The following is a 10,819-nucleotide window of genomic DNA, read 5'->3' as shown; positions in this document are numbered from 1 at the left end:
CTTGACCCTTACTGTGAAGTCTCTGGTGCGCCTGTGATAACTCATCATTAAAAAGGAAAAAAGAAAGAAAGAAAGAAAATAACTTAGTTTGATACATATAGAAATTTACAGTATGTACATTCACATACACATTGTAAAGGACTGATGTTTCCCATTTAAGGACTGTTCATTAAAATATTCAAAAAGCAAAACATCAAAATCAACAAACAAACAAACTCACAGACGGGCAAAACAGTTATCTACAGCATCTGAAATAAATCCATACAGTGCAGTAAGGCAATCTTCTTTAGTACCAGCTATAACTGACAAAAAAAGCAGTTGGCTCAAAGGGGATTCCATCTGAAGTGCTAAGCATGGCAGCTTCAAGAAAGAAAAAAAAATAAAAATATATATGAACATTTTATATACTTATATTTAAAAAGGAAACACTCTAAAGCTATTTCATCAGAGCCACTGTTGCTATATAAAAGGCAACATGTCTGTAAATTACTTTTTTTTTTTCAAGTCAGCTTTTAGGAAAACACTTATCCTCATAGAATAATTCTGTACACAGTATGCCGTATGAATAAACAAAATCTAAAAGTACTTGTTTTAAATATTTTTTATCCAGTGTATCGAAAAGTGTTGCAGGCACTTAAGTCCATCCTCCACATATTAATGTTTTTACAGTGAAACAGTAAGGTACAGGTTGTTTATTTATTCCTGGGTTGTGTTTGTTTCTGGTGAAACACTGTTAATCAATCAGATACTAGCCAAGGATGTCCAAGTAGACAGGTGTAGCTTTGCCCAGGGCATAAAGAGCTTTTTGAATGTCTTTGATATGAAGCCGTTGCTGCGGCTCCCTTTGCCAGCAGCCTAGCATGATGTCATACACTTCCTTTGGACAAAGGCGTGGCCTATCAAGGACCCGCCCTTGTGTAATGCACTCAATGACCTTCGGAAGAAAGGGATAAAAGGAAAAGAAGAGTGAAGAGTTCATTTCGGTCAATTAGATTAACACTTCAAGGAGGAATAGCAATTAAAAAAGGAACCCACAAGACTGTTACACCTAAGAAACTGGTGCTCCTATTCATTACCGTTTTAAGCAATTACAAGTACTCAAACCCCTAGTGTTACTTTGCTGGGTATGACATGCAGTAAAAATCTCATTCTCATGGTCTACCTCATTATTAGAGAGCTGAAACCATGGTTGTTTTCCATAAGTGAAGATCTCCCACATTATGACACCAAAGCTCCATACATCACTCTCAGTACTGAACTTCCTGTACATGATACTCTCTGGGGGCATCCAGCGAATGGGCAGCATTGTGTGTCCACCCACCTGGAAGAAAGAAAAGGAATGTCAGAACTAGACAATTTTTGTGACCAAACAGGAACAAAAAAATTCCTTACATCCCATTGTCTCACGCTGTTGACAGATAATCCCAAGGCACCCCAAGTCATTTATACAGGTTACACATTTTGACCACAGCAGTGTATGTTATGAAATAGGTTTGACTAGAAAATATTAGGGATCGAATTCCAGACTAGTGATTTCAGACTGGGAGATTTTTGCAACTGAGACATATAGATAAAAAGTCTCAGAAATCTTCATTTCATGAATTTTCTCTCTAGATCAGCCTTGATTAATATAGATCTTGATCAGTATAATTTTTAATAAGTATTATATTTTAATCAAACATGGACATTAAAGTTTAATGGGCTGAAAGTTTCTTTATTAGCCTTGTGAATAGTCCCGTTTTATAATTTTCCATCTTGATCACATATACACAGTCAGTATCGAATTTTGGTACATCTTGTACACATCTTCTCTCTGTCTGTCTGTCTTTCTGTCTGTCTGTCTCTCTCTCTCTCTCACTCTCTTGATTTGGAGCTATAGGTAAGACTGAAAAAAAGAAAAAGACAGACAAAGAGAGAAAGAGAGCGAAGCACAGATACACAAACAAACACATATTCATATGTTCACACAGACACAAACCCATACTCACATGTTCCCATACCACCCATACCACACTCCAATAATAAATTGGGTGAGGGTTAGGGCTACGGTTCGAGTTAAAATGAAAAATACTACTTTAAGGCCTAATTCCTGTTCTGCTATGGTGACAATGATATGTGGCACCTCATTATTATTTTGTAAATATAGTGAAAATTACATATTCCCATCACACAATATTATCAAGACACTAAGCACGTGACTTTGTTTTGTCCACTCACTTGGTCAAGTGCAGTTTCAGAGAATGTTTTGGTCTGAAGAGGTACTATGGTTATTTCTTTGAGCAGCCCCGAACACAACTCCCATTACAATCCCCATTATTAGCTTTCTCATTAACATCTAATAAGCATTTAAATGTAAATATCACATTTCCCTATGTAGTATCAAATGTGGTCTATTCAGTCAGTTAAGTATCCCATTTGTATGAGAGTTTGTTTACATGCACAATTAAAAGTGACTAATTCTAGCAAGCAATATGAATCTCATAACAGATTCAGTTAATCCAGTAAATGTTGAGAATAATGATGTAATGACAGTGCTGGAAAAAATTCTCCCATACATCATTCCAGAAATGTTCCCAATCCTTATTTACTTTCAGGAAAGTCAATCTTTTAACTCACTAACCAATTCGTTACATGCATCAGACTCTGTCTTCTGCAATTTTCTCTTTTTGAGCAGTCACTTAAATATCCCATTTGTATGAGAGTTTGTTTACATGCACAACTAAAAGTGACTAATTCTAGCAAGCAATATGAATCTCATAACACAGATTCAGTTAATCCCGTAAATTTTGAGAGTAATGATGTAATGACAGTGCTGGAAAAAAATCTGCCCATACATTATTTCATAAATGTTCCCAATCCCTATTTACGTTCAGGAAAGCTGCATTTGCCAGCTTTGGATGTTGTTTGGAAAGAACCAAAAGTAAACTGGTACTGAGATCATTAAATGCTCTCTAAACTGAATGTGTTTGTATGTCTGGAGATGAGGAACATGTTTTTGAGCACTTCCAGGTGTGAATGCTCAGACAGATTTAACAAATTAATTGTCTCATAGTTTGTTGGAACAGCCTTGTGAGGTGCTCTCTCCTCTGACGGAAGCAAATTATCCAAATCCTCCTTAAAGAGGTGAATTAAAAATGGCTATGTCGTCCAACAAATGATACCACTATCACCTTGGGCTTTGTGGCAAGGCCAGTGCAATTAGACAGCAGAGTGGAAAATTAATAAGCACGTAAAAAATAATAATACCTTCTGTAGCAATTATCCACACATTTCAATTGAATGTCCTCCTGCTGCGATTTAAGAGGAGGTCTGAGCCTCTCTTTCAGTGGAGTATAAACTGGATTAGGGGCCCACCAGTGCCTCCATGGCAGAGGAAGATTGGATTAGCGGCGTGGCGAGCACTGCAGCATGCTAGGGAATGGATTACAGGCCCACAAGGGTAACTAACTGGGCATTTATGCTGTTATCCTTGGCACAGGGGAAGCAGATTAGACACATTGCAGGCTGATAACAGACTGCTGAATATTACTGCCCAAAACAATTTTCGGAATATCCAAGAGCATACACTGCTCAAAAAGAGAAAACTGCAGAAGACAGAGTCTTGCGCATTTAACGAATTGTGTGAGGAATCATTCACAAAACATGCAAAAAAAAAACAATGTTTAAACCACAAACAATAAATGGCATCTTGTCATTTGGCATATTATAAGCAAAACCATTATGACAGATGGATATTTACTTAAAGTAAGATAATATACTCATCTTCTCAGGCATAGATGTTTCAGCAGTGATGTTGTAGGAACACATGCTAACAGAACAGTGTTAGCCAAAGATCTCATCCTTATGATTCTTGACAGGCTATTAGCTCACGCTCATTTGACACACTGAATGAATCCCCCACATTTATTATCTCCTTAACTCTTTCATTTGTAAAGTTTAAAATTTTGTAGTGGCAGAGATGTTAATCAGCCCATACAAAACCATCCCTGAAGCTCCTGTTTAGACTGGCGGAGTGGTTCTGGCACAGTTATCACTTCCTTTCACTTCCATTTGTTTCCTCAGTGAAGAAGATACTTGTATCTACTACATCACCTCATTCATAGCCTTGTACTGAAAAAATCTGTATACATAAATATCAAGGCATGTTTCCTGGAGATCAGTATCACCTGTATATGTGAAAAATGTATTGTACAGTAGCTGCACAAACAAACAAGTATTGAGAAAAGACAGCTTACCCGGTAGTAGTCTGTGCTATAAATGTCCCGTGACATCCCAAAGTCTCCTATCTTTACCAGTAGGCCATTACCGACAAGGCAGTTGCGAGTGGCAAGGTCACGATGCACAAAGTGTTGAGAAGACAGGTACACCATCCCAGAGGCTATCTGGGAGGCGATGTGTAACATCTGTGACAAACCCAGTTCCCCATTGCTCTGGAGAGGCTGGCCATCCACCAGAATTATGGCATCTGGACCATGGGCTCTAGAGTGTAACAAGATTACAAACTTAGCCAGAGGATAATAGTGTTGGCGATATCTGCTATACTAGTAAACACACAGAATATGGCTTTCCTGCAAATAATGTTTCCAAAGATGACTGACAGTTGCTGGAAACAGTTGGCTGCCTAATTCATGAATCCTAAAAGTATGGGCAAATGCCCAGATTCCTTACAAACAGGAAACTGCAAATATACGGGAAAAGAAGTAAATTAGGAACAAGAAATAAATTAAGTTGATGAACTGCCAAGGAACACAATCAGAAAGCAGATGTACCAACATAGATTTTGATCCCAAGTTAATTAACAGTTCATATATCATCGTGTTTAACGTCATGCATGAAAATGATCCAGTCATCCATTTTCTGGCCATCATGTCTATGGAAGAGGTATTAGTAACTAAAAAAAGGGCTGTTATTGGGGCACACTTAGCAGAAGCCTCAGTTATAAAGACTATTCAAGTTACTCATGTTTGCTTGTGGGTAAAGTGTTACTGACATGGAGGTCCAAGGAAAAGACGTCATCGGCTAAGATCAGCCGTGACTGCATTTGAGCATTTGAAAAAAGTCATGTGGTCAAATGACTCATCTATCACCCTGTTCTCAATAATCAGGTGAGTACATATGTGCTGCCCACATGTACCTACACGCATGACAATTTGTTTCCCAAGACGTAGAGTTCTGGCAGCCCTATTACAGTGTATTGTGCATTTTCATGGCATGGTTTAGGCTCCCTCAGTTTCTTAGAGGGCGAAGTAAATATGAGAATATAAAAAGCCATTCTTATCACTTTCATCCTTTAGTGAAGCCTATCTGTCCTGACAGGTGTGGTCCCTTCCAGAGCGACAGTGCCCATATCCACATGAAATAGTGCTTTTAAGGACCAGTTAGATGGACGTGAAAATGATGTAAACCACATGGAACAGCCGTTTCCTTCACCAGATCTTCTGTTAGTTGGTCACTTTTGGGAGAATTTGCAGTGATGCATGCGAAACAATTTTCCACCATGTTCTACAAACCGTCTAACAATAGAATCTCTTGAATGGTGTCATACTGAGACAGTTGTAGATCTATACAAAGGTGAAATTAAGCAAGTCTGATGGATGATGGCTGGTCCATTGTCCTGTTTATTCTCTCTGTGTTAGCGTTCCCTTCATGCTTTGCCTAAATGAACACGTGCATAGCAAATTCAAGTCATCTGCTATGGAGGAGCTACGTAGATTTTTCCATAACATTATTTTTCAGTGATAATGCACTCTCTGAATGTGGGCATATTTGCATTAGGTGGCTGCCGACTAGGTGCTTGAGAATCGTGTCTGCACATCTGATAACCATGATGGGGTACAGCTTCTTCACTGTAGTATTGAAGCACTAACAATCAAGCAGTTTTACAAGAAAAAAAAGACCTATTTGTATTTAAAGCACACTCTCACTACTGTTTTTTGAGGAGGGAGAGCTCTGTTTAAACATACTCAATTCAACACACATATAATCTGCATAGGGATTAATGGGCATCCATCACAAACAGCCACGTGCTGTTTGCAATAGGTGTGCAATTGCAATTTGCATGTGCCATATGCAATTGCAACACTTCAAAACACTAGAAAATATCTGACCGTTTGTTTAGAATGCTAATTCAAAGTAAGAACTAAACAAAATGTATTCATCCATGATACTATTAAGTCCTCTCCAGAGGTATGTCAGGATTAAAATCTTAATAGATTTGGTCAGTGGAAAATTCCATTCACACAAGCTCAGTCTTATTCTTTAGATTATACTGGGGCAAACAGAATTATGAGTAAGGGAGAAATCATCTGCTCTTTCACAGATGCTGTAGGAAAGTCAGTTCCTGGTTTTGAGGATACCTTAGAAACTTATTGAGATCGCCATGCTTCATGTATTCAAAAACCATGATGAGGGGATCACCATCCACACATACTCCGTAAAATTTGACAATATGCTCATGCTGGAGGTTGGTAAGCAACTCTGCTTCCCTCTGGAAATCCTTTCTTGCAGCAGGGGTTGGATCTTTCAGAGTCTGAAAAAGCAAGAGACTTGTCTGAACCTGTCTGAAAGTACATAAACTAGATTAACATTGCAACAGACACCAAGTCGTGCTGCGATGAGATGTGTCACTGTGGTGTGCATGTGCATTATTTAAGCTTGGACCAAAACAAAATATTTCAATATTTGTGATCCCACTAAATATGAATTAAGTGAAATTTTGACAGAAAAACACATTAGACTACATTTCTTAGTTACTTCTTCATCTAATAATTATATTTGCAGAATTCAGACAAAAGACAGCAAGAACATTTCAAGAACAAATAATGTATTAATCTATAATAAAGATGATTTTTAATTTAGTCAGGTTTCCCTTGCGCTTTGTCAATTGTATCAGTGCAGTCGTATGCAAAGAGCACAGTTTCCTCTTTGTGAGAAGTAATAGCATTTACTCTATTATAACTAAGCATTATCAGCTGAAAGAGTCATTTAATTTTAATTGTAATTCTTTTCCAGTCGTATGACAATAGGTGGGGGATATTTTGATAGATGGTAGCTTCAACGCACAGACGACATCCATCCTTATCTGGATATCTATTTGCCTAATCACAATGTCATTACAATAGAAAAAGGGACATTAACCAATTAATTTTCACACTTAAGCAATTTCTAATCACAGGGACCTAATAAAGGCTCCCTGCTCACCTGGGAATGAGACACCTATTCTAAAGCAGACAGAAAGACAGTACATTTTGGGAAGTGGTGCATGTTGGATAGCTTTTTCTATTCAAAGAGGTGTCCACACGATGTCTGATATGTCAGAGTCTCCTGAGTAAAGACAGCAGGAGATGCCTGTAAATGAGAAATCATCTCTTACCTTGACAGCTACTAGCATCTTATCCTTGGTAGGACTGAGGTTATAGCATTCAGCCAGGAAAACCTTCCCAAAAGCCCCCTCCCCCAGCTCCCTTTTCAGGATAATGTCCCTCCGCTTTACATGTTGCACATCTAAGTGAGATGGAGGGAGAAAAAGCGAGAGAGATAATATTGAGCTAACAGGTGTGTAAAGTCTGTTTGTGATAAACTTGTTTCTGCACATTTGTTGTATGAAAAGATAACAGAAAATTTGACGAAAAAAGTCATTCATGTTTCTCAATATGAAGTAATTAAATCTTTACAGTTGGCTTTCTCTTCATTGAAGACACTTGGCACAGATCTGCTTCTGTACTAAAGATGCATTATACATAGTCATGCTTGCATAAAGTACTTTGAAGCATTATGGACAGAATATCAAAAAAAGGAATGCACCTGAAAAGGAAGAGGAGATGTGAGTGTAAATGAGCTTCTACAGCCCCCACTGGAGGAAAAGTAGTGAAGTATTCTAACTGAGTCAAATGTTATAGCGAAGGTTTCAGAGGGCTCTCTTGAGTCGTTGTTCAAAAAGCTGTGGCTAAATGCCCTTCCTCTGCATTTTCACTGAACTTCCTTTAAAACAAATAACAGTAATGAGAGTCAAATATGAAGGGACCTGCTTTGCAGTCTGTGAGGGACTCACTTGGGGCTGAAATCACTTTCTTCTCAGTATTCCTTTTTTTGTGAGGGCATATTTGGAAAGGATTGGAAATGGACTCTACTGGGAATTATATATTTTTTAGTGTGTTTAAGCAACCAAATAGAAATAAAAGAACAATAAGTATGAATGGACAATTTGATGGAAAATTGAAAAAAGTTGGAAGAATCTGTGTGTCTGCTGGTCCTCAATGGTGATTATGACCATCCTCCTCCATCAGTTATTAACCCAGCGATCACTGCCTGGTCTGTGTGCAATATTAACAATTTTGTCATAATACATTCTATTCTGCACTTTCATTATATTTTTGTTAAATAACTGTTAGAGTTATAAATATTTATACTCTATATAAATACTCTGATTTGTGAATTCTGTGTTGTTAGGGTGGAACTATAGGTAACTTGAGCCTCTAGTTTCTGCAAATGCCAACAAATCCTGCAGTGCAGTACTACATAAACATTTGACTTCAGAGGATGACAGACTGTGTTTAGTATAAGGTTTGGCCGTATTGCAGATTTTCAAACACAGTCTTGAAGAATGAAGCAGAAATCCCTGCAGTGAATAACATTAAATATCCACTGTCACTGTTATCATCATTCAGCTCTGAGATAGCAGTGGGGTTAGGCAAGGAAAAGCAGAGGCAGATCAAGATGAGACTCACAGCTACACTTCCACTTGAAATACCTAATTTATATTCACTTATTCCATCATTAAGTGGTCTGCTGGTTTGTCCTGTCCTCTGAGCGAACCATTACACATGCACCTGCTGTCAGAATGTTGGATGGGTTGCCTTAACCTTCAGCTTTTCTTTCCAGTCTGACAGTCTGCTTCCTGAAACCTATTTACCCAGATCCTGTTGTGGAAAGCCACAGGATTAAAAGGCAATATCCCAAGGCCCACACTCATTCATTCACTCTGGCTCAAACCAAGTCCTTTACTGGCATGCTGGCTTCGTGTTGTAGGGATAATGTAGGGTTACATATCTGTGTTTATGTGTGTGTGTGTGTGTGTGTGTGTGTGTGTGTGTGTGTGTGTGTGTGAGAGAGAGGGAGAGAGAGAGAGAGAGAGGGGTGGGGTGGGGGGACTCTCATCAATAGCAGCTGGATGTCATGGCTAACCATGCCCTGAGGAGAAGACGAAGACAGATGAGAGAAAGATAGTTCTCTGTTTCACAGTTTTGATTGTAAACAGTGTCTGTATAACACTATCAAACATTACCCTAGAACAAAACTATTGATTTTGAGACCTTATCATTTTAAACTCCTTGAATCTCTGTGAGATTAGATTTTCAGCAGTTCATGTCCACTTTCTTCCATAGATTTGAATTGTCAGCAAGAACTTGCCTATTTTGGCTTTTGTGCCAGATACGTTGTGCAACTCTACAGGGGTATTTAAGACCGTCCAGTTATATTCACTGCCAATAAGAACTTCTACATTAAGACCTTTATACAGAGGTGGTCATGTACTCTCTGGAAAGTCTGTGAATATGAAAAGTCTCCTGGGGTTCATTTGTATGTTTGAACTGTGTTCTTTTCTCGTAGATGTTAAATAAGGAACACAGTTTTCCATATTGAAAATGTGTTGTCTACGAGCTTTGCAGGTCTGGAAAAGTATGAAATAACAGCAGCATATAGGGTGACCAGGCGTCCCGCTTGGTGTTGTACTGCACAGCATTTTGACCCTTTGTCCTGCATCCCAAAGACTGAGATAATGTCCCACATTTTCAGTTGTCAGAAATAAGAACCCATGGATGCGTTCCTTTACCTGCCGGGCGCATGAGCCGGTTAGACATAGACATGGGGCTGGTGAACTTCTCTGGTACGTCACAAAAACTAAACTTACACAAGATTTGCTGATATGAAGGTAAAAGCTACCAGGAAACATCATGGCCACAAAGAAAAGAAAATGTTCGTTTAGTAAAGAATGGACTGTGACATTCTCCTGGGTGAGGCCGGTGAACAGGGATTCCCAAAGAGTGCTCTGCAGCCTCGATGTGAAGCAACACAACACATGTGAGCCTCACAAGAATAGGGCACTACAAAAAGAAACATCCAAATCCATGGATTCGTTTCTACGGAATCCCTTAGAAGATAGCCTGCTGAAGTAACTAGCATGTATTACACAGTGCTCATTATAACTCTCATATAGCAAAAGCTCTAGCCTGTATCTTTTATGGCCTAACTGGTGTGCTGTGGAATCAAATAGATGACAAAGTATAGGTGTTTATGAGCCAAAAGGCAGAAAACAAATGTTTCTTATTCAGTTAGATAGACATATCAAAGTTTTAGGTTACATCAAAGTTTTAGGTTAGCTCTCGATGTTGGTAACATGTCCAACATTGTCAAACACAAACTGACTACTCGTCCCACATTTGGTCTGTTTGCATCTGCTCACTCTAGCAGCATGCCATGTGAACAGAAAAACCACTGGGCTTTCCTGAGGAGTAAGGAATTAGCAAGATATCTATTTATCATTAAAGTGGATAATAATTTTTATTGTTCTTTTCTGTCTTACTAAACTGACTCCTTGATGTGTTTCTATTGGATAATAGCAACCTACAAACAAATCACTTTAAATGGGGAAGCCTGTTTACACATCACTAGAAACTTCACTAATTGTAATCAAAACCTAGAGTACAGACAAGAGGTATGCTCCAAGTATATTCTACATTTATATGAAGTCAGTGCATGGTTACTGCTCTCACACACAGCACAACAGCTACAATCATATTATCTAAGATGACTCTCCTGTATA

General features: G+C 38.5%; 1 protein-coding gene across 3 annotated transcripts in view; it reads right to left on the bottom strand.

The window, feature by feature from the left end:
- Window positions 1-748: 748 nt before the first annotated feature.
- Window positions 749-10,819, bottom strand: part of ntrk3b (neurotrophic tyrosine kinase, receptor, type 3b) — a 52,320-nt gene continuing 42,249 nt past the window's right edge. For all 3 annotated transcript variants that reach the window (XM_030764942.1, XM_030764941.1, XM_030764943.1), the window contains 5 exons: window positions 7,373-7,503; window positions 6,357-6,529; window positions 4,236-4,479; window positions 1,163-1,321; window positions 749-934 (listed from right to left, as the gene is read on the bottom strand). In XM_030764942.1, coding sequence (XP_030620802.1) covers window positions 749-934; window positions 1,163-1,321; window positions 4,236-4,479; window positions 6,357-6,529; window positions 7,373-7,503 — 893 coding nt within the window. The remainder of the gene's footprint in view (window positions 935-1,162; window positions 1,322-4,235; window positions 4,480-6,356; window positions 6,530-7,372; window positions 7,504-10,819) is intronic.

The sequence above is a fragment of the Chanos chanos genome, chromosome 2, assembly GCF_902362185.1.
Source record: "Chanos chanos chromosome 2, fChaCha1.1, whole genome shotgun sequence".
NCBI lineage: Eukaryota > Metazoa > Chordata > Actinopteri > Gonorynchiformes > Chanidae > Chanos > Chanos chanos.
This window is presented reverse-complemented; position numbering and strand designations above follow the sequence as displayed.